This window comes from Diadema antillarum, unplaced genomic scaffold, assembly GCF_040938485.1.
Source record: "Diadema antillarum isolate AM-2024a unplaced genomic scaffold, OU_Dant_1.0 seq00000005_RagTag, whole genome shotgun sequence".
Lineage (NCBI taxonomy): Eukaryota > Metazoa > Echinodermata > Echinoidea > Diadematoida > Diadematidae > Diadema > Diadema antillarum.
Window position 1 is genome coordinate 363,861 of NW_027271127.1, and position 27,536 is coordinate 391,396.

At 37.9% G+C, this 27,536-nt stretch overlaps 2 protein-coding genes across 3 annotated transcripts in view; one reads left to right on the forward strand and one right to left on the reverse strand.

The window, feature by feature from the left end:
- LOC139724934 (cytoplasmic FMR1-interacting protein 1-like) overlaps window positions 1-2,822 on the reverse strand; it is an 83,749-nt gene extending 80,927 nt beyond the window's left edge. For both annotated transcript variants that reach the window (XM_071636055.1, XM_071636054.1), the window contains exon 1: window positions 2,534-2,822. The gene's annotated coding sequence lies outside the window, so the exon portion shown is untranslated. The remainder of the gene's footprint in view (window positions 1-2,533) is intronic.
- A 9,971-nt stretch (window positions 2,823-12,793) lies between these two features.
- The window catches only part of LOC139724935 (WD repeat-containing protein 82-like), a 40,352-nt gene continuing 25,609 nt past the window's right edge, over window positions 12,794-27,536 (forward strand). The window contains 2 exon segments of the mRNA XM_071636056.1: window positions 12,794-13,049; window positions 25,963-26,127. Coding sequence (XP_071492157.1) covers window positions 12,886-13,049; window positions 25,963-26,127 — 329 coding nt within the window. The 5' untranslated portion in view covers window positions 12,794-12,885.

Genomic DNA, 27,536 nt, shown 5'->3' on the forward strand with positions numbered 1-27,536 from the left:
GAGTGAATAGATGGCTCACAAAAATGGAAGTAAATATTAACTTATACCCATTATTTCAAAGAATAATTTCACCAAGGCAGTGGACAAAATGTCCTCTGCAATACAATGTAGGTTAAGTGATCCCCTGCTTGAGATAATAACACAGTGTTCACTCATCTAAAATCATGAATAAACGACAAAAGTTTATCACTAATTGCGTTCTGTATTGTGCCAATGCACGCACAGCACCCTGTTGTCTCTTCTCAATCACGTCGCGCAGGGAAGGGCATTAGAGCAACCATGTGGCGTACCATAAGTGCTTTCATAACGCACATTCATGTTGACACATACACACACTGCATCACACTTTATGCATGCACACAGCACAGTATGGAACACATGCTGTCGAACCCGCGGTGCCTGATAGGTACTCGAATTCGCACCCACTGCTCAATTAGGGTAGGTAATCCTGCACTGATAATATAGGGCTGTAAAGTGTACAATTGCCAAGCTAAAGTGTCAGTGGTTTCAACACCCATGCAGTAATTGCCAGTAAAGTGGTTTAGAATAAAGAGACTTGACATGTCATAAATATTCATGAATACATTTGTAGATGAACTTGAATAACTGCTTGGCAGGATGCATTATATCTAATACAGGACTCAACAAAAAAACTCCAATGTATAGAGTCAACACCCATAAAGGGTTTGAATGTCTGATAGTGATAAGCTGTGGTTTATAAACTGTGTATTGCCTAGCACAGACAATATGCTGACGTGGGGTGCGAAAATAAAGCAGTATTATGCGTTAGGCCTTAATTTATTTTGATTCTCATTTTGAATCCGTCTGTATGGCCTTAACGACACTAGTGTACTTTCGAACCAGTTTATCAAATGATTTCCAAACATGCACAAACTCACTCTAAATGTCCAACAGCCTTGAATTTTTGCATCTGAGTGAGATTCAAGGCCAGTAGAAAAGGAATTTTCACAGTTTTGACACTTTTCAAACACTTGTCGAATTATGTCGATAGCAGCTATTCCACTCTGCGAAAACTGCGTTGCACATGAACAGACAGGTGTACAGACAGCACGGTGTAACACATTCACAGCAGCGAGCAACACAACTGATCTGAATGCAGGCTCTTTTTCATACTCATAGCGATCAGAGCATGTTCTTCTATGGTATCTTTAAAAAGATAATACCTTTCCACCTTTCTTTCGGCTTGTACCGAGTCGCGGGATCGGAGTGAACAAGGATTGGGGTTGTTCATGTTGTGAGTGTTCGTGTGCATGTACGCCTGCACTTGCGTGTGTGTGAGGGTGTGTGTGTGTGTGTGTGTGTATGTGTGTTAACGAAAGAAGATTGTAAAAAGTGTGGTTATAAGACAAGGCTAGGGTGAAAGAATATAATGCCTATAGCTCGGAAAAGGGGGGAAAGGAAATGAAAGAAAATGTAAAAAATGAGAAGCATGACACTAAAGGTTTACTAAATAGAGTTCCGGTACGGTACACTAAAATATAAACTAAATGGAAGGATAGAAAGAGAAACTTGCATTATAAAGGAAAGCAAAGTAGAGATGGATATGTTTGAAAAGAACAGAGGAAAGCAAAGTATAGACTGAAAACAGTAAAGCACTAGGTAGAATAATATAGAATGAGAAATGAATCAAACTGGAAGAAACCAAAGATGAATAAGAAGGAAAGAAAGATCTTATAATGGATGAAAAGGAAATAAAGAAAAGAATTCATTAGAAAGACATAAAAAAGATATTGGAGAGGATAGAAAGGAAAGACCCTTGTACTTGGAGGGAAAACAACCAATGAAGAAAACAAAGAACAATTAGGGAGAAAATACAGTTAAATAGATAATTGAGAAAGTTAAAAAAATCACAAAGAAATTATTGATAGGAAGGAAAAGGAAATTTAGCTGTAGCTTCTAGTATCTACATGAAAATGAAAGAAGAAAAGATAGAAAAGAAAGAGAAAGATATAAGTGGCAGCACACACTCATGCACACGCTCAATCGCTTTACTAAGCTACAACCACTATCTAAACACAAGACTTGGCCGAGGAAAAGAGAGAACATTTTTTTTTGCTTTTCAATGACGCCAAAGAAAAAGCCACTGTGTGACTACATTCAGACCAAATGATCGACCCAAGGTGCATGCGCTGAATGTATTTGTACTGTGCTTGCGTACAGAACAGCATTTCTACATGTACCTGAATTTCAAGCAATCAAGATTTTCCAACAATTCTCCAACATTTGTAAATACTATAATAAAAGTGTTAAAACTTGACTTCTTAATCTTACGTTATTCGACTTTGGAGACCCAGATGCATGCATGTATTTCTAGGTTTACTGAACAACAAGGGTCAGTTTTCATGTGCATGTGTGGAGATCATTATTAACTGCTTTTCTATTCGGCAAGGTCTAGAGTAAGACAAGAGGAAGAACCTACTTCCGAACCGTAAATTTTACATGCATAGTCACAGCAGCATTCGGGAGAGAGAGCTGATCCTACGACCCATACCCACTGCATTATATTGCTTACCAATTTGACTGTCACCACGATCACGATACACCTTTCCTACGACGGTGCCGTTGCACCTCGCGATCCTGCCGGCCTGCAGGTGTCGTTGCAAGGCTCTTCAAGCGCTAGAAACTGAAGTTAATTGGTTAGCAAAAAGACAATGTTCTCTATCCGTGGCGTGGATTGGGAGAAGTACATGATTTCGCCGTCAAAAGTTCACATCTCCACGCTATACACTTTTCAGATGAGATGAGAGTCGATGGGATCACTATAAATAGGAGAGCCTAGCCAGAGGATGTTGTTTACGTCAAGCGAGCGAGGGTACGGTTACGGGTGCGTCGCGCAGCGCAGCGAGCGCTAGCCATGGATGGGAGGGGCAATCCCACATGCTCTTTGCACATGAACGAAGCGGTAAGAGTTCTGTGGGTCCAGTATACGTGTAGTCTGTCTTCCTAGAATATCAACGCCCTCTAACGACAAAAGAAGTAGCAGGTTCGTTCAGCTGGATGGTCAATCGTAAATATCAGGGCAATATTCACTTTGAGCAGAAGAAAGGTCATTCGTATACCAAAGAGCATAGAAACCTACGCTCTTTGATTCGTACCAACAAGCATGTTGGTTTTTGAATTCACTAGGGTAAGCATCTGTGATGTAATTGATTATCCATGTAATCCTTAATAATGCTTGCCAGCACATCCACCAGACGGCAAAAGTGGTATTTGGCAATATCAATAGAAAGAGATTCATTCAAAGCAAAATAATGAAATTGATACTTTCTCAAGTGTTAATTGACAGATCATTCTAGTCATCTGGTCTATGCAAGTTTATTCTTTGTTTGGACAGGTTCAATGAATTCCGTCATTTGTTACATAAATTTTACGCATTAATATCACTCAAAATGAGTGAAGTGCCCCTACCGACTGCAAAAAAAAAAAAGAAGAAAAAGAAGAAGAAGAATAAGAAGAAGAAGAAGAAGAAAACAAAAGAAAGGTCATTCGGACCAATGTGCCCATGAGCTAACTCCGAACTGGCTTATTACCCCTCCCAGTAATTACGATGCAGACGTCTTTATGGATACCAAATGGATTTCCCCTGTATATAACTGTCGAGTTGTTCCCATCATTCGAAAAGTCTATTTTGCTAAGTATAATATAGCCTAATGAGCTCCTACCAATGAAGAAAAACATTCCCCGATGGTTTCACATTTGTTGCCATATTATTTCCAAAAGGTATAATTATCGCATTTATACCTTTTTCATTTAACCTTTATCCCCATTACTTTCGTTTTCCTTATTATACAATTCAAGACCTCCTCTTTGCATCGTAAATTGTCTATATTTTCCCAAACAGCATCTCTTTCTGCGCACAATACTTGCCTCACTTCAAAAGCATCAAGATTGATTCACATCTAATTTCCAAATGAGATGACATATATCGTTACTTAAATCACTTTAGAAAGTAGTATATAATTATACGGAGGCCCTACTCGTGCCTATGTCAATTTTGATATAATATAACTGGCTGAAAACCATTTCGTTCACAACTGTATACTGATCCCATTATGCATAGGTTATTTCAACTCATGTAGTCATAAAATTGAGCTAAGACTGAAATTTAAGTAAAATACTTTTAAAATGAAATAGAAATTTCTATTCACAGAAAAAAACATGTCGTATATCTTTAGCTTCTGAAGTGCTTCTGCAACTTCATCCAATGGTCTGAGCCAATGATTTCACATAAACCCCTTTTATTCGCCTCCATCGTGCGATCTGTATCAAGTATTAAAGTTTGACGTAATCAAACATTCTTCTCAATCAATCTAAACCCCTGGCCCCATATGGCGGCTGGCAGCATGCCCTTTTCGCGTAGCTTCATTTCAAATATACCAAGGGAATAGTAACTCAATCATTCGAATGGGAATTTATTCAATCATATATCGTAATTTTTAATGTTTCAAGTCATTCATATAGATTATATTTTGAGTTTCCTGTCATAAATGCTACTAGTTCTTTCTAAGTTTTGTGTTTCACTTTGCATGCGTTTGTATGGCACTTATTCCTCTCTTCTCCTTCATGTCCCTTGACACTTTGACCTCGCACTACAAAACAAACAAATCAAAGAAAAAAACCCAACATCAACAGCGTATTTAAATACTTTATCACTTTCTCGTTTTCATTAAAGGGACATTCCAGACGATTTTCATAATTTCACATCATGTATAGTACATAAATCGACAACTCCATGTATAGATTTGTGGAATTTATTGTGGTTCTTGAGCAGAGAAACAATGCTTTGAAAAACCTTAAACAAATTACACTGAACAAGGATGATGACATAGCAGGTTCACATATTTCAGAAATGTAGCAGTGTAATTCCATTACAATACCGCTTGCTTGCGAGTTCACCTGTGTATAATCTTGCATGCCTTCTTCTTTTGTTCTGCTTCCTTGAGCCCCAACTCATGCATTCTTATGGTGACTCTGCCATGTCATCATCCTTGTTCATCGCAAGTTGTTTTAAATTGTGAAATTATTCTAATTCTTCATCCCAGTTCTCACAAATTCTGAAACTCTGTCCTTGGTATAACTAATTCATAGTTGTTCAAATGTAAAAATCTGACAATCATCCGGAGGTCTCCTTTAAAATCCCGAACTAGAGACTGAACTTCAAACTGTTAAACCCTTTTAAAGCGTCCTTCCACTTTTATTTCCACGTTCTCTTCTGTCCCAAGCTCTTTATCCGCATACAAACTATCATTGAATTTCACATTATAATTTTTCCGTAAGAAATCATTTTCATTAGCATTTGCTAAGAGATACCCCGAGTGGGATGTTTAACCCCTTTTAACGCGTCCTTCCACTATTATTTTCACGTTCTCTCCGTCCCAAGCTCTTTATCCGCACACAAACTATTGTTAAATTTCACATTACATTTTTTTCCGTAAGAAATCATTTTCATTATAGCATTTGCTGAAAGATACCCGAGGGGGATGTTTCCCCTTCCCATATGGGGAGAACTTTTTGCATTTTGATAGTGTAAATGGTGCAATTTGATGCATGTTTTTGCGTCTTTTATCGACTTGAAACGGCCCCACTTGTTAAAGGTAGCAGGATATTTTGATGTGGATTATTATTGAACAATTTGCCTGTAAAGAGGTAGCATTTAAATAAACTTTTTGTATCAATTTATTGTTACAATTGATTTCATGAACGCTGTCTGTTCAGCAATCAAACAGAAAAGGCATGCACACGAGGGTGTACAAAAGGGATATTTCTCCACCCACACGAAGGTGATTTTATATTTTCAGACCTGAAATTCAGCGATTTGGTGCAAACTCTTGGTACAATACTTGGAACTTTTTCTAGCTCCCTCACCCCCCCCCCCAAAAAAAAAAATAATGGAAATAATTTGGATTTTTTCAGGAAAGTGTTAGTAGCAAAATCACGGCATTTAGCTCTTATTCCGCGTGTGTATCATCTGTGTGTATGTATACAAAGTCTAATGAGGTAGAGGGGGAGGGTGTGGGAGGGGGCTGTCCCCTCCCACTCAACGGAGCTTTTACGTTATTAAAATCAATATAAAGCGATCTGAAGCACACTTTTTGTGAGAAATTCGGTTCCGCGGCCCCTGTGAGATTTTACATAAACAGTGTCTGGTATGCATGGAAAACAAGTATTTTTCAGTTTATTTCTAAATGTAATTAACTGAACAGTTTTTTAAAAGCTGTTATCTATAATTAAAGCTACTTCCAAAATCTGGGTCCAGCGGATACAAGCAAATAAATTTTGGGTATACTGCAGTAGTTCTCATTAAGAATGGGAGATTGTCATCTCGTGGGATAATCCTCTACTTGACTTTTACGATAAAATAAATCGTGAAATATTCTAGGTATATAGACGATTGCAGATGTAATTAAACATAATATACTGACAAAGTTGTAATACATTTGTAGATACAAATCTTTTATTTTCATATATAGTTGTATGTTCTCAGAACAAATCATCAGTATTTATTGCGCGGTTATGGAGATGAAAGATCAATTCAAATCTTTAGCAAAAGAAGAAGTTTTTTTTTTCTATTTTAGTTTGAAGTACTTTATTTTCCACATGACTTCACATATTTACAATCACTTTATCAATAATTGTCCAAAAGGCACTCAATGACTCAACACACCCGTTTTGACGGAAAAAATAATTTAAGGGTGCATCAGTTTTACCAACCAAAGTAGTTACGTATTCCTTTTAATCCAATATTATCAAATCTTGTTTGGTTGTACTTCAAACTGATATAAAATCTGAATTCCGCTTTCAATTCTTCTACTAAATAATGTTGTACATTAAACAAGCATTTGTTTCTTTCATTGCTTTCTCTGACATAATTCCTGTATACATTGAATTGGGCATAATTCAAAACAAAGTTTACTAATTTAATCTTTTTGTCTCCTGATTATCATAATAATCTGAGAATAATAACCTTATTATTATTATTTATTATTATTATTAATTATTCGGCTTTCATTCACAAATTAATATCATAATACATATTTCAAAATCAAAACATACACTGGAGTGGTAAGTGTGCACCAGGTTGGGCAGCCCGGGTCTGGAAAGAGCTAACTAAATGACTTTTGCCCTCAGGCCATCCTCCCCAACCCACCTGGTGCACCCAAAACAGTCAGTTTACAATATAAAGAATACAAATTTCATTAACAGGCATACATTTTAACAAAACAAAAACAAAACAACTATTTCTTTATAAGTGTCAATTTAAGATACGTGTAACTACCAATCTTTCTTATTTCATTCAAATATCAGAGGTCATTTCCTACGATGTACATGACAAAACTAAAAAAAAATATCAATAATACATTGCACATTGCATATAATTTTATGTTTGTCAACTCTGAAATGGCTATATATACAGACATCAAGACCTGACTCACAAATACATACAGTTAATGCACAATGTATACATTTGAAGTTTCCATGTAAACCATATTCCCTTACAACATTTCATTTTAACTTCATTTGGACAATTAACAACAGAACTGCAAGAGAGAGAGAGAGAGAGAGAGAGAGAAAGAGAAGAAGATATATATATCTTCTTGGAGAGAAAAAAAATCATAAATAACTAAATCTAATAACTCATTGTACCCAACCCAACCCAACACCCAGGGAGCCAGCTCAACCAGCAATGATTATCTGCATGCTTGCTATTGGGAAAAAAACAAAACAAAACAAAACAAAAAACTACCATGGCAAAGTACCGCTCAACATTTGACAACTATACACTCTGCTTACTAATAATCACATGTGCCATATCTTAAATCAAATGCTCATAACTCAACTAAAGTATTAGAATTAACAATTTCTATGATTTTCGTTACAAAATGCTATTACCATGTTAACACAATGCCTGACATGAAAAAAATATGGGAAAAACGATGAAATCTACAAAACTATATATCATAGCTTTCACATGTGCCAAAACTTAAATCAGATTACTCAAAAACTGAGGGAGTTTAATAAATTCACAACATTATATAATTTACATTCAAAATATGCTGTTAACATGGCAACACATTTTGTAGCAATGACGACTGATCAATTTTGTACAGGTAAGTAGTATAGTGGTAACATGTGCCATAATTGAAATCAACAGATAAAAAAATCATACATATTAACGAATTTCATTTTTTAATGATTTGTATTCAAAATGTACCATTCAAAATACCTTGCGAACAGATAAAAAGAATACATACTTTAGATATACAAATATTGTCTAATCAAGGGAAGAGACATGCGCTTTCAGTCTTTGCTTCCAGTTTGGAAAGTTCACGAGCACGAAATCTGTGCGGAAATCCGTGGGCAGCTGATCCCATAAAATGGGAAAAAGGTGCATGGCTGTCTTTGAAAGTCTTTGTGTACGAGCTTTCAGATGCTTGAAACGTACATCATCTGGGCGCCGAGTAACAACTTTGATGGTATCACACGATGTCATCACACGATATGAAACAATATTGATATCAATTGCAAGATCGAATATATTTCGAATTAAAACCGAAATTACTTTCCAATATATCTTGATTTTTGCATTTCAGCAGAAAATGACAAGTGGTTTCTTTACAGCTACAAATGATACACAAATCATCATTCAAAATTTTCCATTTAAACAAATTGTCTTTACTGGGTAATATTCGATGAAAAAGTTCAAAACTGAGATTTGCTTTATTCTGCATTAATCTGATGAAACTTATATTGCAACACCTTTTTCCAATCAAAATCACAGGGTAGATCCAAATAACCTTGCCAGAAATATAAACACGAAGGTTCTTGTTTTTTCTTATGCAGAAGTAATCTATAATAATGTTTAGCTGACGTTTTCTCAACACTGATTTGATCACCTGTTGACAGTTCAATAACATCAAATTCTTCATTTTGCAACCGTACATACAGGAGTCTGTATGTTATTACGTAACTTATCCAGCCAAAACCTGGGGAATGCTTTTTTCAACTTTGACAATTCAAATGAGGCGAGCAGCAGCCTATATCTCGGAATGTTTCATTTTTATGGATGTTACATATTTCCATTCCCCATTTTCCATAATCCACTGTAATAACATTTGACCTTATCCATCTCTGAAAACATAACATTTCATTATCATATTTAATATTACTATTATTCCAAACAACTTCTTTCTTTTTATCATTAACATTAAACATATCTATGTACTTTAACTCAGACCATGAGCAGAAAAGGTCAATGTAAAACTCAGGTATTTTTCTTCTTCTGCATATCCCTAATACATAATTTTTCTTACAATTAGATTTCAAACACAAAGGCATTCCACCAATCTTCTGGGTCCAATATTGAAACAAAATCTTCCCCGACATTGGTCCCCCCCCCCCAAAAAAAAAAAAAAAAAAACCCGTCTTAATCCTTGATAAACGAAGAGACAAACATTTTGAAAACAAATCGACCATTTTAAGTCCTCCTCTTGTTTCTGGGTTGCAGCATACAGTGCATTTTACCTTTTCCCGTTTGGAATTCCACAAAAAGGAATAGTATAATCTACTTACTAATCTAATAATTTTTAAGGGCACAGGTATACTGCTGTAGCTGTATATATACTAACTGAGATGTAACTAATTGCTTGATAATGGTCACCTTTCATGCATGTGTCAGTTTGCTCATTCTACATAAATCTAACGTACTTTTTATTTTCCCTATTTTGCCTTCCCAGTTAAGGTTTTCGACTTCTTTGTAACATTTCCCATCATATACATTCCAAGACATTTTATGGCATCCTCTGTGAGATTTAAAGGACAAGTTCACCTTCATAGACATGTGGGTTGAGTGAATGCAGCAATATTAGTAGAACACATCAGTGAGAGTTTGAGCAAAATCGGACAATCCGTTCAGAAGTTATGAATTTTTGAAGATTCTGCTCAGTCACGGCTGGATGAAAAGACTACTACAGCTTGTGATGTCACATGAGTACAACGATATAAAGAAAGAACAAAGAACATTCAACATATTTCCATTTTTCTCGCATAACAAAAGAACAATCGACTTCTCTCTTTCAGAAGGCAGGGGGAATAATATTACTCTTAAATTACGTCAGTATAGCAAGTCGAAGAACTGTACACTTTATTCAAAAAGTCAAGTTTGGTGAAATTCTCTTTTTATTTTCCTTATATAGTTGTACGCATGTGACATCATATACACTGTAGTAGTCTTCTCTTCCAGCAAAGACTGCGCAGATACTTAAGATATTCATAACTTTTGAACGGATTGTCCAATTTTCCTCAAACTTTCACTGATGTGTTCTACTAATATTGCTGCATTCTCTCAATCCTTATGTATATGAAGGTGGCCTTGTCCTTTAAATCGGCAATATTTTGAATATCTAAATTCAATCTCATAAACTTAGATTTTTACCAATTTATTTTTGGGCCAACATTTTAACCAAAAAATTCCACTTCTTTCATTACTTCTTTAAACGAATCAACTGCAGAATCGACTAAAATTGTAGTCATATCATCAGCAAATTGCGTTATTCGAATATCTTTATACTCATTATCTGATTCAATGTTGGGAACTAAAATACCTTTTATTTTCACATTCTGTTTAATTTTTGCCGCTAAAAATTCTGCAACAATAATAAACAAAAGAGCTGATAACGGACATCCTTGCCGTACACCTCTTTTAATAAAAAAAAAAATCTTCAGATATCCAACCACAATTCATTACCATTAGCATTATACGTTTTAATCTATTTGATGAAAGATCCTTTAAATCTAAGTTCTTTCGACAAACCAAACAAAATTCATGGTTAAGTATCAAATCCTTTCTTGAAATCTAATGACATAATGATAGCGGGTGTTTCAGTATATTGGCAATAATCGATTACATCCTGAACTGTCTGTATACACTCTGATTTCATTTCATTTCATTTTCATTTTATTTCAACACGGCAATAAAAAGGAAACTTGCTTAGCCATCGGCTGTTATTCTGCAAGTCCGTGCATGTATACAATGATATAACAGAACGAAACATATAGATTCAGTAACAGCGACAGTATAGCAATGATTGAAATAAGAACAAAAAAAAAAAGAGAAAAAAAATCACGAAGAAAGAGAAAAGTATATCTACATATAACAGCATATGAATAAAAAAATACAGACGTTGACAAGAGATTTATATAAAATAAATGTCAATAGTACTCATCGCGTAACATAATACGAAACATTATGATAATTGATATGATGTAAATGCAGTGAATATCAAACTACAACTGCTGCTATTTCAAATGAAACCTGAAATTATTAAAACTCATAATCTTGATATTATCTGGTAGATCATTCCACACTTTACATCCCCTGCATTGTAAACTCCTACGTTTAAAATTAGTTGAAAATCTACCTAACTCAAATTTTAACATATTACATCTGAAAAAAATAATTTGTCTATTCAAATGAAAACAACTCACACAGACATTGGGGGTAAACTCCATGAGCAATTTTATGCATTGCATGTTACATTCTGTGTTTCTGTCTTATTTCGATAGTAGAAATACTTAACTGATCATAATATCAATTGTGTTGAAAACCTCTAGTTCACCTTCAGAACGGTACGCAGTGTCCGATTTTGTAATCTGTGCAATTTATATTACTGCAATTTGACCACACTACATCACAGTAATCAAATCTTCCTTGTATAATACTCTTATGATATATCAATGCTGTCTGGTGCAGAACGATTTTTCATGAAACCGTATTGGTCTTCAGATATAATACAATGATTATTGTTTTCTTCAATCTGATTGTCAAAACACGAGCCGCCAACTTATAATCTATATATCACTGGAGCAGCGAAAGAAGAAGAAGAAGTTTGTCAAGCTACGTGTATGTCAAATATGCATTTCCCCAAGCAAGGACTCCATAAGTTAGATACGGGATTACTTGACTTGGATAAAGCGTCATCAAAGCAGATAAAAGACAATATTTCAACATAATAATATTGCATCTAAATTGTATGTTACGTAAAATAATCTCACAAATCATTGATATGACACTCCCATGAACGATATGAAAGGCCTACAACTGTACATTATTGATTATTATCTGTATATTTATGTTTTCTGTGATATTACTAACAATTATTTTTACCTATGTATGAATTTATGTTGAAGAAAATTAAATAAAACAAACAACAAACCACTCAAGAAGTAATAATTATTAACTGGGGATAATTTCGCGTTAAAATACTGAAATTCACAATTTCACACCCCTCTGTTCCTCGTTCATGGGCTGGTTTCGGATTACTACAACTGCCAATTATATTACAATGTATATTGTAATGCAAACGCATGTAGACTAAATTGAGTTGGTTCAAGCATGGAACTGCTTTTGTAGGTCCATGGTTCAAGATACCCGCAACATCACGTTACATCACTTACTGTACTTTTAGTATGTGGCCAGTTGGATATACTGAGTACTATATATTTACATTTGGCTTGTCATACATTCAACTTACAGCATGACCCATAGAGCTGTACGTACAGCTCAGGCTCAGAGCCGCAAATACTAGTTCGGTGCGTACAACCATTCCGACCATGTCAGCGCGGTATCTGTGGGTACATCGCTTTGTGTGTAGTGTAGAGCAGTGTAGAGCATACATCTATACATGTACACAGCACGCACGTAGTATTTTACAAACACTCGTTTATACGCACATGTAATGCCTGTTATGCATATGCTGTAGAACGCCGTCGCCGAGTGAAGTCGCCTACATAGCTAACGCTACAAGTATTCTGTACTGTAGAAATCATCGATATGTATTTTTGTGCCGTAGAATAGGCTGCCTCACCATGAAGTTGTCTGACCAAGTGATGAAGAGTTTTCAAGTCGCAAAACTCTTTAAAGATCAAAACACTGAACGCATCAACAGCATCGACTTTTCCCACAACGGCGAGACGCTCATATCAAGCAGTGAAGATGACTCGATTGTTATATACGATTGCCTCGAGGGAAAGTAAGCTTTGCTTATTTATGATGAGCTTCCCTTCTCTTCTAACGACTGTCTAACGAAAAAGGCCTAACGTTTAATAGGCCTATAAAATAGAGTCTGAGCTCTTAATCGATTAGGCTCATTGCAGATAGTTGTAGTAAAAACTGTATTCCCCCCCAAAAAAAAATGTAAATTTAATGTTAATCTGCAGCAGCTTTCAGTTCACGATGTATGGTCTATTAAACAGCTACACTGCCCAGTCGCTGGTGCACGGAATTGAAGACGCCGTGCTCCGCACGGCGTTTCGGAGCACAGTGCGGTGTCTGGTACTGTCTAGATCTATAGTAGAGGGCTAGATGTAGAAGTAGGCTAGATTTGTCTTTGGGTGCGTTTATAAGATTTTTCTTCTGGCCAGAAACAGTGTTTTGAAACACTGTTTATGGCCAAACAGTGATTCTAGCTCGAAAAAAAATCTTATAAACGTTCGCCGTGATTTCAGTTCGGGAAACCCACTCACAAGGGGGGCCCCTCCTTATAAGTAACCCGTCCCCCTTATAAGTAACCCCCGGGGCACCCCTTATAAGGAGTCTCCACGCTTTTTTGCAATGCAACGCGAAAATGAAAGGACTGCGGCAATTCGCTTGATTATGTCCATAAAGCTTCACAAGTTTCCTAGTTACTCACGAAATTTGAGCAAAATCGGTTTGAGGCATCATATCTAAAAAGTAAAATCATGGATTTAAATGCGATGTCAAACGACCCATGCGAATGCTGAAATGCGAGCGATTACTGGCGTGAGTGTCGCCAGGCGCGGCGGGGCGGCAATGCTCGAGTGCGTACTCAGTCGCCACGTCTGCACTCAAGCATTGCCGCGCCGCCGCGCCTGGCGACACTCACGCCAGTAATCGCTCGCATTTCAGCATTCGCATGGGTCGTTTGACATCGCATTTAAATCCATGATTTTAGATATGATGCCTCAAACCGATTTTGCTCAAATTTCGTGAGTAACTAGGAAACTTGTGAAGCTTTATGGACATAATCAAGCGAATTGCTGCAGTCCTTTCATTTTCGCGTTGCATTGCAAAAAAGCGTGGAGACTCCTTATAAGGGGTGCCCCGGGGATTACTTATAAGGGGGACGGGGTTACTTATAAGGGGGACGGGTTACTTATAATGCACTTGTCAATGCAATGACTCACCCCACTACCCCCGGACATGGGTGCGTCATTTCCTCGTTTGGTCCGTCAAATTTGTGACCCAGGTGTTCGTCATTTTACCAGCTTTGTCCGTCAAATTTTTGACCGAGGGGTGCGTCAAAATCCCATCATTGTCGGTCAAAATTTTGACCGAGGGGTGCGTCATGGTACGTCACTTGGCTATGGAAAATAACACGCATTTTTGCACGCTACCGGCCCCGGATACACGTACCGCGAGTGAAATTACAGTGAGCGCTTTCCCGCGGCAAATGAAAATCAAAGTCGGGAAGCGTTTTGGAATAAGAGGAAAAAATGCTTGCCAGAATCTAGCAAGCAAAGAATTTAAAAGCCACCCTTTCTCCTTACATTTTCCCTCCAACAAACCCATGAAATCTTGCATACTCAATCTCAAACCAGGGACTGTTCAGCGATGTAACAACTTAGTTCAATCTTTCCTGTCGAAACGGCAGCAGAAGAACTGCTTGCCGCATGCCATTTTCTGCTCGCGGGATAGCCCGACCAGCTGGCCAGACGCGCGCGCGACGCTGTTAGCTGTGCGAATCTCTACGTACCGCGACTTGGCTGTAGTTACGCAGTACTCGAGCGGGAATATGAATGCCGTAGCGTGGTGTGTACCTACCTGCGCTGCAGCAGTATGCATCAACCGCACTAGCAATGGCCGCGCACATACAGCGCATTCTGCACACATGTGATTGTCATGTATCAGGGAGGTGGAAGGTTCTTCCACCTCCCTGCATGTATGGATTGCATACACAGAATACGTACATACTACTGTACGGAATATCGTAGCAGCAGCGTGATGTACGGTGAATGACAATACGGTGCTTACATGGTAAGGGAAACTTGCCGAAACTTTTACAAATTATGTGTACGAACCAAAAGAAAATGAAATTGCTTGAATAAAACGTATGCAAAAATCGTTTCAGTATTTACGGGGGTGCGTCAAATGTACCGAGGATGTCCGTCAAAAAAGTGACCGAGGTGTGCGTCACTTTCAACGTGTTGTCCGTCAAAAAAGTGACTGTGGTGTTCGTCACTTGCAGCGTTATGTCCGTCAAAAAAGTGACTGTGGTGTCCGTCAAAAACCCCGTGTGGTCAGTCAAAAAATGACCATGACGCACCCATGTCCGGGGGTAGTGGGGTGCGTCATTACATTGACAAGTGCATAAGGAGGGGCCCCCCTTGTGAGTGGGTTTCCCGAACTGATTTGAAACAGTGTTTTGAAACAGTGTTTGTAAACGCACAAAATAGTGCGTTTACAAACAGTGTTTCTGTAGAATCAGTGTTTCAAAAATCTTATAAACGCAACCGCGATCGCAAACACTGTTTATAATGACGTCACAATGCCTTGCGCGCACCCTGTTTGATCTTTTGCCGAGGAAAAACTGCGTAGAGTGAGTTGCACAATGGCACAGTCTGAGCGAGAGCCCCAACACGCTCGGAGAAAAAATCTTAGAAACGCTCTCCTGACGAAAGTGTGATTTGAAACAGTGTTTCAAAACAGTGTTTCAAAACAGTGATTCTAGGCCCGCAAAATCTTATAAACGCACCCCTAGACCGACAAGTCTGTCTAATTCCGCGAAAAACTTCTCATTTATAATAAATGACATTTGCTGGGTCAGTTTTAAGCGAAAAACTGACCCAGCAAATGTCATCATTATAAATGAGAAGTTTTTCGCGGAATTAGACTTTTTGGTCTGAAGATTTGTCTGTGGCATGTGGTGCATGCACAGCACTGTTTTGTGTGTGTGTGTTTAAAAATGGCAGCCTTTACAAAGTGGAATGGGCAAATGCTTAATAAAAGTGACAGGACAGTGGGAGTCCTAACGTTTGATAGTCTTAATGTGTTTCAGTTGTGCAGAATGAATGTTTATTTGGCAAACTTTTATTTTACTCCATGTAGGCACCGCGTGATTCCGTCGATCATTTAATACTATTAAATAGTCACACTACTAGTATGGTAGGGGTACCACCTATCGGCAGGGTACCTTCCCATCGGCACCCTCCGTATCATGGCTGTTTGTGTATAGAATTCAACGCGATGGTACGCACGGGATTAAGTGTCATTAGCTACTTGTATATATAAAGAATAAAAACGAAGAAACGAAAATTAAACTAAAAAACAAACTAACAAACCAAGCTAAAAATTACACATCCGCTCAGTAACGACGCATGGCTGTGAAATTCACGTGTAGTACCTATGCTGTGAAATTCACGTGTATTACCGAGGGGGTGCCGATCGCAAGGTACCCTTTTTAGCTGCGCGAAGAAAACTGAACGCACGCACTAAAATTGCGCTATTTTAAAACGGAGATTCATAATCAACGAGACGGTCACGACATTCAAAACTGCAGTATTTATGGCATATTTGAGTTAAGAATTAGGCGATTTTGTGTTATATTTTTAGAATAAACAAGCTACAGATCCTTAGGGTGATGATAGGTGGTACCCCCAACCCTACTAGGCCTATTCACAGGGAGTTTTTCTATGGTATCTATGCTATGGTTTTTCTGTGTATGTGATATGTTCGTCTGTGATGTCACACATACATGTTGTATCTCCTGCATGATCAAACACCTGCCTTATCTTTTCAGATCTTTGCTTTTGTTTACTCCTTTGGTTCTTGTCAGTTTTTTTTTTCGATTTGACTCTTGACCACGTTAGTACATGATGCTTGGTGTATCATTAAATTTCTTTCTGCGAATCAAATGCAGTTCTCCAGGACTGGAGGAAGTAACAATAGGCCTCTACTTATCTTTAAAAAGATATTGTTTCCTCTTTCCATCAGCTTGTACCAAGTCTTGCTGTAGTGCCTAGTGGTTGTATTCTACAATTGTAGGCCTACAGAGCAGTTGATGTTTAATCAATATGTGATATGTATGATTGTGTGAGGGTGTGTGTGTGTGTGTTTATCTTTCCTTCTTTCATTTTTTAAGTGCATGTATATTCTTCATTGAACTTCCTATCAATATTTTGTCTTTCCTCCTGACTTTTTTAAAATATCTTTTTCGCTGCTTTTTCTTATCTGTTCTTTGACTTTGTTTCCTTCCATCTGTCTTTCCCTTCATCCTCATTTTCTTTCTTTCCCGACCAATATGTTTTCACATCTTATAGTGAAGTACATTGTATCCTTTGTCTTTCCTTTTCTGAGCTTTTTTTGACAGCTGAAAATTTCGGAGGTAAATACTTTGTATTGAGGTCAAAGGTCTAACATTCTTTTCAATATAATTTTTGATTTGTTTTCTTGTCTTTTTATCTTTTCTTTAATTTTCAATCCATTTCTGTACATGTATGTTCCTTTCCTTTTTTAATTTATCTTTATATTATTCCTTTGCTCCTTTCGTTTTGAACCCGTCTGTCTCTTCTTTCTCTCCTTGCTATGCTCTTTTCCTTTTCATTCAAGGCTACTTTCTAACCCCAAAATCTTTTTAGTTTGTGTTTTTGTCCCTTTAGTGCTATGTACATGTACCAGTACACTGTATCTTTATATTCTTGGACACTATGTATTTTCCTTTTCCCCCATGCGGTTATGCCCCATCCTTTTTCTTTATCTCTTTGTCTCTCTTTTCTCTCCTTTGTCTCCTCCACTTTTTTCAGTAATTTCTAGTCTACTGAAGGCCAAAATTCACTATTTTTATGCCTCCGCCACGAAGTGGTGCCGGAGGCATTATGTTTTCGGGTTGTCCGTCCGTCCGTCCGTCCGTCCTTCTGTCCGTCCGTCCGTCCTTCCGTCCGTCCATAATGAATTTTGTGGACAGGGTAACTATCAAAACCTTTTGAGGTATCCTAATGAAACTTGACATGTATGTGTATTAGAAGGTGAAGTTGTGCCTATCAACTTTTGGGTGCACATGCTCAAGGTAAAAGGTCAAAAGGTCAAGGTCAAATGCTTAAAATTTCACTTTTTCCCCCATATCTATGCAATGCCTGAAGATATTTTCTTGAAACTTAGTGTATACATGTATTACCCAATTAAGATTCTCTGGTGAAAGTTTGGGGTCATGAGGTCAAAAGGTCAAAGGTCAAAAGGTTAAGTAAATTGTTAAAATTGCACTTTTTTTCTCTGTATCTTGGATATTGTTCAAAGTATCTTTGTGGAACAAAGTATATATGCATCTACTGACTGGCAGTGGTTATCTAGGGAATTTGGGGTTCATGTGGTCAAAGGTCAGGGGTCAAAGGTCAAGGGCAATACTTCAAAATTTTACTATTTTCCTTATAAATTTATGCAATGCCAGCAGGATTATTTTTTAAAAAACTTGATGTATGCATGTATAACCCACTAGAGATTCTCTGGGATTTTCTTTTTTTTTTGCCAAGAAGGTCAAAGATCAAGTGAAAGTGCTGAACGTACTTCTTTCTCCATATCTCGGAAGTGGCTCAAGTTATCTTTAAACTTAGTACACTGTACATATTTATGTACACAATATGTATGCTCTGCCTGACATTGATTCTCTTATGAATCAAAGGCCAGATGAAAATGATAACAATTTACTGTTCAATACAGAAATTGCACTTTTTCTCCATACAATTATACCTTGACAATTACTCAAGTGCGTAAACTTATGAAAGGGTCAAAGTCGAAGTTCTTAAATCCCCAAATACATGCTCCTCCTATTCATCCATTTAAATTAGGTCAAGGAAGGTGAACATTTGATACATTTTTGACAAACATGTCATTTTAATATTTTGCCAATTTTGTGAAAATGTAATCACACATTGTCCACATGTACTGTAGACCTATTAGGAGAATCATGCATTATGGCGGAGGCATACCAGTCGCCATAGCGACATTTCTAGTTCAAGATTGACATAAATTACTAGAACCACATTTTCAGATTTTTAGTTCGTTCAAACACACACACGACACAGTATAACAACAAACCTCAATCAAGTGCTTTGTATTATACAACCAATACCGCAAGACTTGGTACACTACAAGCTGAGGGAAAGGAAAAAACAAGTATTTTTATTATTATTATTTTTTTAAAGTTAACACAGAAAAACTTGCTGTGATCGCTCTGAGGTCACTACACATTGTAGATCAAACAATTGACTGTATTGCATGCTGCCGTGAAAATGTGTAGGATCTACCATTGATTTTTTTTATGCCTCTGCCATCGAAGTAGCCGGAGGCATTATGTTTTCGGGTCGTCCGTCCGTCTGTCCGTACATACGTCCGTACGTCCGTACGTCTGTCCCGTTTTGTTTTTGTCGATATCTCAAGAACAGTGAGGTGGTTTTGCATCAAACTTGGTATGAGGGTATATCCTGGGGGGATAATACTTTGTGTGGATGTTAGGGTCACGGGTCAAAGGTCAAAGGTCACAGGTTATTTTGTGGAAAAAAAAGGTTGACATTTCATGTTTTTCTCCATATCTCGCAAATGGTTCAAGGTATCTTCATGGAACTTAGTATATATGCATGTACCGATGGGCAGTGATTATCTAGGGAAGTTGGGGTCATGGGTCAAAGGTCAGGGGTCAAAGGTCAAGGTCAACTCCTCAAAATATTACTACTTTCCTTTCATTCGTGCAATGCCTGAAGGATTTTTTTTAAAACTTGATGAATGCAAAGGTCAAAGGCCAGGTTTAGATAATACTATTTTACCATTTGATACTGAAATTATACTTTTTCTCAATACCTTGAAAATTACTCAATGCATAAATTTATGAAAGGGTCAAAAGTCAAGTAAAAATTATCAGTTCCCCCAAATACCTGCACTCTGACGTTTTAATCATTCATCCAATTGAACCTAGTTCTAGGAAAGTGAACATTCAGCGCATTTGTGGCAAACAAAAAGAACTCAGTGAACGGCAACGACTTCAGAATTGTGCCGCTAGATTACTTACTTTCAAGAAGAAAACTGTGCATACTACCCCAATACTTCGGTCCCTACACTGGCTTCCTGTAGAAAAACGTATTAACTTCAAGATTCTTCTTCTTGTTTACCGTACATTGCGCAAATTTGCCCCTGTCTACCTTCAAAATACTCTTCATCTTCACCAACCACCACGTAATCTCCGTTCATCAAACTCGCTATTAAAATTACAGGTACCTCGAATCAAGCATGATTGGGGGGATCGGGCTTTTTCATATAAATATGGGCCCAAAACTATGGAATGGCCTGCCAAAATCTCTTAGAGAAGCATCTTCCATTGCTAGTTTCAAAAAGAATCTCAAGACAATATTTTTAATTTGAATTGACGATATTGTATACAGCTTGTACCCGATGTGTAGTAGGTGTACGTATATACACTGCTGTAGGCCTATTGTTTGTTGGTTTATTGTCTTATTAGTTTCTGTGATACTGTTGTAACGTGACACAATATGTACTCTGTTCTATAGCGCCTTGAGTATCTTTTTTAGGTAGAAATATGCGCTTTATAAGAGTCTCACTATTATTATTATTAACCTGTCATTTTGATATTTTGCCAATTGTGTGAAACTGTCATCACACATTGTCAAGACATTGTGCTATAGACCTATTAGGGGAACCATGCATTATGGCGGAGGCATACCAGTCGCCGTAGCGACATTTCTAGTTTTACATGAAAATTCATTGTTTTGAGAATTTAAAGTAATGACAAGTTCAGAGAGGGATAGGAAAAGGTTTTCACATATTGCCTTGAGCTAAAGATTAAATTTTATGTCATAAAACTGGAAATTAGGTACCCAATGCGAAACTGCACTAGCGCCTTTTAGAGTCTCTGCATAATTGGGTAGTGACGAGAAGCAAATTTCTTACCTGTTATTAAAGCCAAGTACACACTTCCAGAAAATGTGTTTCAATAGACCGTCTACTCTCATTTATGTCGCAGAAGTATGCACCTGTATTGTACAATTGTATCTGCATCGCACAGCACGGTATAGCATGCAGTCACAGCGGACGGGTGCAATTAACTCACTGTTTTCATTTTGACCTGACCTCGCTTTCCTCTTGAATGAACACGTTTCGCACGAAAACCGCTAGGAAAGTGTCGCAGCAAAACTGCCGTAACTTTACTATTTATTCATATTTTTTGATAATTCAAACGGTTATGAAAAGTAAAAACCTCATTTTAACCTATCATTATGTTAACTTTTTTAAATAACGACGAGAAAATAATCCAAAATGGGGCATAACTTCACTTTCAAAACGGAAAATAATTGTCAGAAATCGTTGCTAAAATTTCACATTTTGACTTCGTGAACAACAAAAAACTTTCCAATATGTTACTAAGTATGTATTTCTTTCCGGAATTCTAAAATATCACATTCGAGAAGTCATGCGTCCGGATATGTCTGGAAATAATCGAAAGTGGTGCACTTTCTACCTTCGTTCCGAGCACGAAATTTCATAGTCATTCGCACACGGGAAGACAGGGTACAGTCCCACGTACCCACATCTTTGTCGCTCTAACGTCACCTGTACTTCAGTGCCGTACGGCACTGCTGTACTCTGATCGTAACTCGTACCGGGAATTCGTAGTTGTAATGTTACTTACTATAGTGCAGTAAAATCTGCGTTAAGTCCGAATAATCCAATGTCAAGAATTTGCAACTGCATTTAAATGGTATCATAGCCGAATATATATTCAAATTTTTGCTATATTCTTTTTAATAGGACAGTTCTGATAACGTAAGTGCTTGTCTTTGAGGTATAGCGAGGTCCCCAGCACACTGCTGTACATTGTACAATGTACTTATCGACACACCGCGTCCCACTCTCATAACATGCATGTGCAGTTTACTAGGCATCCGCAGTAGCCACCTCGCATCGCACAGTAACAGTACGCTGCAATGCATCGACCAATCAGCTCGCTGGATCGAAGCAGCATGGGAAAGTTCATTCATTGCGCAAGCGCAAATCAGTTTTTCTTAGAATATGACGTCATTATTCTGGTTTGCTGCTCCAAGATTTCTGACAAGATACCTCATTTATTTTCACTTGTAACTTCAAAAATAGGTCTTCGGCAAAGCGAACAGGGCTACATTTACGTCCGCACATGTCTTATGAATATGTATGTCAAGTTTCATGAATATTAAGTGGTGCGTCCAGATGTGTCTGGAAATAATCGGACGGTAGTTTTCCGAGACAGAGAAACATGAAATATTGAATAACTTTAAAAATCCTTGATCGTTTCTCGTGATTTTTCGTATGTAGATAGAAATCATGATTTTACATTGATACTGAAAGTTTGAGCGATTTTGGTCAATGTATAGCGGAGATATGAGAAGGTGAAATTTTGGTGAAATTGAGAACGCCCGATTCGCACTGCCTCGGTGACGGTTGAAAATTCAAAACGTTTCGTGGGTTTCGGGGGAGTTAATTATAGTCGTCCGCTGCGACTGCATGGGCACTATACATGTGTAATATACCGCCACACTGGGTTTACAGCTTGTCATTCTGACACTTGTAAACACAAAAGTCCCAAAAGCTTTGCCAGAAACCCCAACTTCCCATGTGCAGGAGTTTGTGTCTGCAGCCTATTTGTGTAAACAATCTGCTAGCTGCACACAGTAGCCCCAACATCATGTAAACCAAGTCTTCATCAATTTCTACCTAGTAGCTTGATTTGCCTACTAGTAAACGTATGCTATGTGCAGCTAGACTTTCAACTCCTACATCTCTGTTGTTGTCCTTTGCTTGGCATGCAGCCACAATCCCGCTGCAAATTCTGCTGTCTTTGCAGTAGGGTTAATGGTGACAGGTTTTTGTTTTTTGTTTTTTCACAGAGGGCCTGAAGAAAGGTTGGGACTTTGCTATTTCTGAACACGTGTAGCGATTTAATAGTACAATTGTATGTCAGTGTACTGTAGGAAGTGTGTGTGGTGGTGGTACAACTAGAGGTTTGCACATGGTGTGTATAAATGCGTCTACTCGTACATAGTGATACAGCCAATCAATTCTCCCTGTTGCATATAGCCGATATCAAGCGATATCACCTCGCGATACCGATATCTGATTGATCGCTTTTGGGATGTATACTTCCGGTTTTGCAGGTCTGGAAAATTGTCCCATATAGTGTAGGATCTTTGATCGTACAATGTACATTCAGAACTTGTCATGCACAAGCAAACATGGATCGACCTGATGACCAATATCGAGAATGTCTGTGTCGCGATTAAAGGACCTTCTTAGTGAAAGAAATGTTCCTATGACTGGTAAATGAAGGGCTGGGGGCAACCCCCTGTACGCTGCCACGAAGTGGCCGCTTCGCATTCGGGTCCACGTCTGGTGCGGCTAGGCTGGGCATGGGTCTGGGCAATGATTGCGAACTGGCCCAGATATGTCGGCACTAGGATGGAGCACTTCTCTCCCTTCGTGCTTCATCTTGTCCGAAATTGTTCCAGTAAAAATATTTCGGTGAGGCATTTGCAGTGCCATGTGGTAAAATTGCTCCTTTCTGGAAATGTCTCAAACAAATATGCATGTTTCACTTCAGGTCAAAGGGGTCTTTCCTGTGAAGCAGATTTTCCCTGCTTTCTGCTGAACTTTGTCTCTTGGGAACTTCACCCACGGCTCATTCTTCATCTATGGATATTTTCCATAATTTCGTCATTTGGCATTGTCAGCCCAGCATTGGGCCGCTTCGCAGAAGAATCCCATTGATTTAATGTAAAGTTACAGATTAGAAAATAACTCTGTTATTCGCGAGATTATAAGACAGAATTTGATACGATCTATGAATACTATCCTTCGTTGTTCAATGTGCATAAAATCGTACATTTACACATCGCGCGCTCATAACCGGAAGTTTATATCCCAAGACTTAAAGGTAAAAAAATTAAAGCGCCACACGCATTCAAATTCGAAGAGTTATGTACGATAGGGAGAATTGTATCCTGCGCATTGTACACTTATGATGTTGAAACATAAACCTAAGCACTCTCTTTCCTCTTATCATGCTACAGTTTCTTCAGATTTATGCTTGCACCCATTTTAAAGAGTTTGCAGGAAATAACGAAAAGAGGGAGAGATGAAAGGAAGTTTCTATCTGTGCCCATTGTCCATGGTTCAATTTATGTCAGTTTGAGGTCATACAATGTAGATGTGCATGGCCCCTAAATCTTTGGTTTGCCCATGGACCTACTACACATGGACGTTCATCGCTTGTTAATTAATTCATGCACCTGTTTCTGTCAAAAGTGGCACAAGAGCATTTTAAACATGCTTTCCTGCTTTGATCTCATCATCACCACCGACAGCCAGCCTGGATAGAAACAAGATGACGCTTTGAGGAATCTAAAAACTACATGCGCAGAAGATAGTAATTATCTTAAATCAAGAAAAATGCATGTGCAGTTGTACATGTAGTGTACACTGGGAAAATTATCGCTCAAGCAATTTCATTTGTGAAATGAGTGTACTTTACAAGAGAAAGCAATTATTTTGGCAAGTTGGGTGTGATTTGTAATCTAATTTTTCTCATTTTTCGCACAATGTTCCAGAGTAAACATGGACAGTGACCGTAGATGACATGTGAATGTCCTATCATTACGCCATGTTACATGCTTGTCCACAAGTGTCCACTTCAGTAATTTTCAATTTTGTGACAGAACTATCATGTTTTCGGGTTTGCTGCTCCCTTTCATCGGTGTTTACTCAAAAGCACCTGAGTCTGAAAAGGCACCTCAGCAAAATAAGACTGCAGTGAGGGAAATGTTTTTTTTTTGTCAGTGATGATGCATGATTGTGCAATCGTCATTATCCAAGCACTTGAATGTACTCATTAAGATGCACTTAATCGGGTGGCAGCGGTGATATGCGATCAAAGAAAGACTGTCGTTTCTAGTCCATGTATATTAGGCCCATGGTTTGCCCAAACTTGATTCTTGAAGACTTTGTTTATTATGTGGAGGAATAGTTTTCAACCTCCATGGGTTTATTCACTTGGCATAAAGTGTGTTTGGGGCACACGGGTTGTGACGTTTGGTTACTACAAAACTTGGTACGGGCTGCTTCAGCAGGGTAAATAGAGAGGTTAACATGGTCTTGTGTTTCATGTGATCATGTTTGTTTGTTGTTGTTGTTGTTGTTGTTATGTTGTTTTTTTTTGGGGGGGGGGGGGGAGGGCATGACCCAAATGCTGAGATGAGACAGATTGTGGTAGTGTTATACTACATTGTATGTATTCTGTCTAGTGTCATTGAGACCAGTGTGTACGTGAACATTTGGCACTTGTTAGAATCAAGTGATTGTACTCAATAGTACTCAGATGCAGCTGCTGTCCCTACCTCACAATTCTTTCTATGTTTTGTGTACAAATATCCTAAAATCATTTTCTTGCTTCATAATTTGCAAGTACAACCCCTTTCCCCTAAAACTCATCAAGTTTGGGTCCTTACAGGACTACAATGACTTTATGTGTTCGATATGAAAGGATATTATTTATTCTTACCGGTTTCATGTAAAAAAAAAGGTAATTTACTGAAGTGTGATGTGCAAGTTAATGGAAGCTTGCAAGGTACCGGTAATGGCGTCAGCACCTTCTTCAGTGTGTGTGTCTGTGTGTGTGATTGCTCCTGATATCGTGGAAGCATAAAATTGTGAGATTCTTTGACTCTCTGTTGGTCAAGATTTGTGTGAAACTTCATCCATTGTTTGTCAGAATTTACTCTTTTAAAGTCAATTTGAATATTTTGTGGAAATGCACTGTACCATGACTTGAACTGGCTTAGAGAAGAAAAAGTCATTAAATTTGTGTGTACCGGTAATGCACTTATATCTCCTTACAGACCCAAGCGGACCCTCTACAGCAAGAAGTATGGAGTTGATCTTATTCGGTTTACTCATGCTCAGAACACTGTTATCTACACATCAAACAAGGTTGATGACACCATTCGATATTTGTCACTTCATGACAACAAGTACCTGAGATACTTTCCTGGTCACACTAAAAAGTAAGTGCAAACTGTTCCCTTGATATACAAGATATGAGAAAAGTGGTGTAAGCATCCATACTTATTAGCATACAGACGTTCAAATGTGAAAAAATAAACTTCATATCAATAATGACATGGGTATAATGTATTTAATATACACATACAGACGTATACATATTGTACATGTTGCATGATTTGACATTGATTAAATCCCACAGATAAGTGAGTGAGTAATTTTGAGGTATGATGTTCCTTCGTAAAATCCTTGATTTTTTTTTTTGTGTGTGTATATAGTAGAGTTACATGTACGTGCAGTGTTATAGTGTACAGTGTAATATTTATATTATATTGGATGGCTATGAATGGGATACCAGGGAATATTGCACGAGTCAGGGCCAATATTGCACGAATCGAAGATGAGTGCAATATTGACCCTAACGAGTGCGATATTCCCTGGTATTCCATGAATCAAGGCCATCCAATATAATTATTATCATCTATACAATCAAGTAGAGCAAGCATAAACTGCTCGCAATTACCGGGCTTCTACTCGTCTTTGAAGTTGACTTGGCAGTCACATCCTAGCGCTGAAAAGGGGAAGCCCCTAAAACTACGTATGGGAACAAACAACTAGCAAGATGTTTGCGCGCTTGTGAATTGTAACAAAATGACGCGCACTAGCAGCAAGCGTTTGCGCATTCAGCAAGTGCTCGCGCAACACACAAGACAGGATATGGTGTGATCTTGAACGGTCAGTAACAACGGTAGTCTATGGGGAATTAATACGTTGGCATATGCGTTTCGTTCAATATGCTCTGATATTGAACGGTAAAAATTGAGCGGACTACAATACGCGTTTTTGATGCACCGCTAAAACATCCTATATAGAAGATAATGTATCATATTGAATGTAATCACACTTGCTTGCACATTTTACTTTGCAACAAAATGTAAAAAAAACCAAAACAAACTAGAAATGTCGCTATGGCGACTGGTATGCCTCCGCCATAATGCATGATTCTCCTAATAGGTCTATAGTACATGTGGACAATGTGTGATTACATTTTCACAAAATTGGCAAAATATTAAAATGACATATTTGTCACAAATGTATTGAATGTTTACCTTCCTTGACCTATGTTTAATTGGATGAATAGGAGAGCATGTATTTGGGGATTTAAGATCTTTAACTTGACTTTGACCATTTCATAAGTTTATGCACTGAGTAATTTTCAAGGTATGGAGAAAAAGCGCAATTTCCGTATAGAACAGTAAATTGTTATCATTTTCATCTGGCCTTTGATTTATAAGAGAAGCACTGTCAGGCAGAACATACATAAATTCAGCATGTACTAAGTTTCAAGATAACTTGAGCCACTTCCGAGATATGGAGAAAAAAGTAAGTTCAGCACTTTCACTTGATCTTT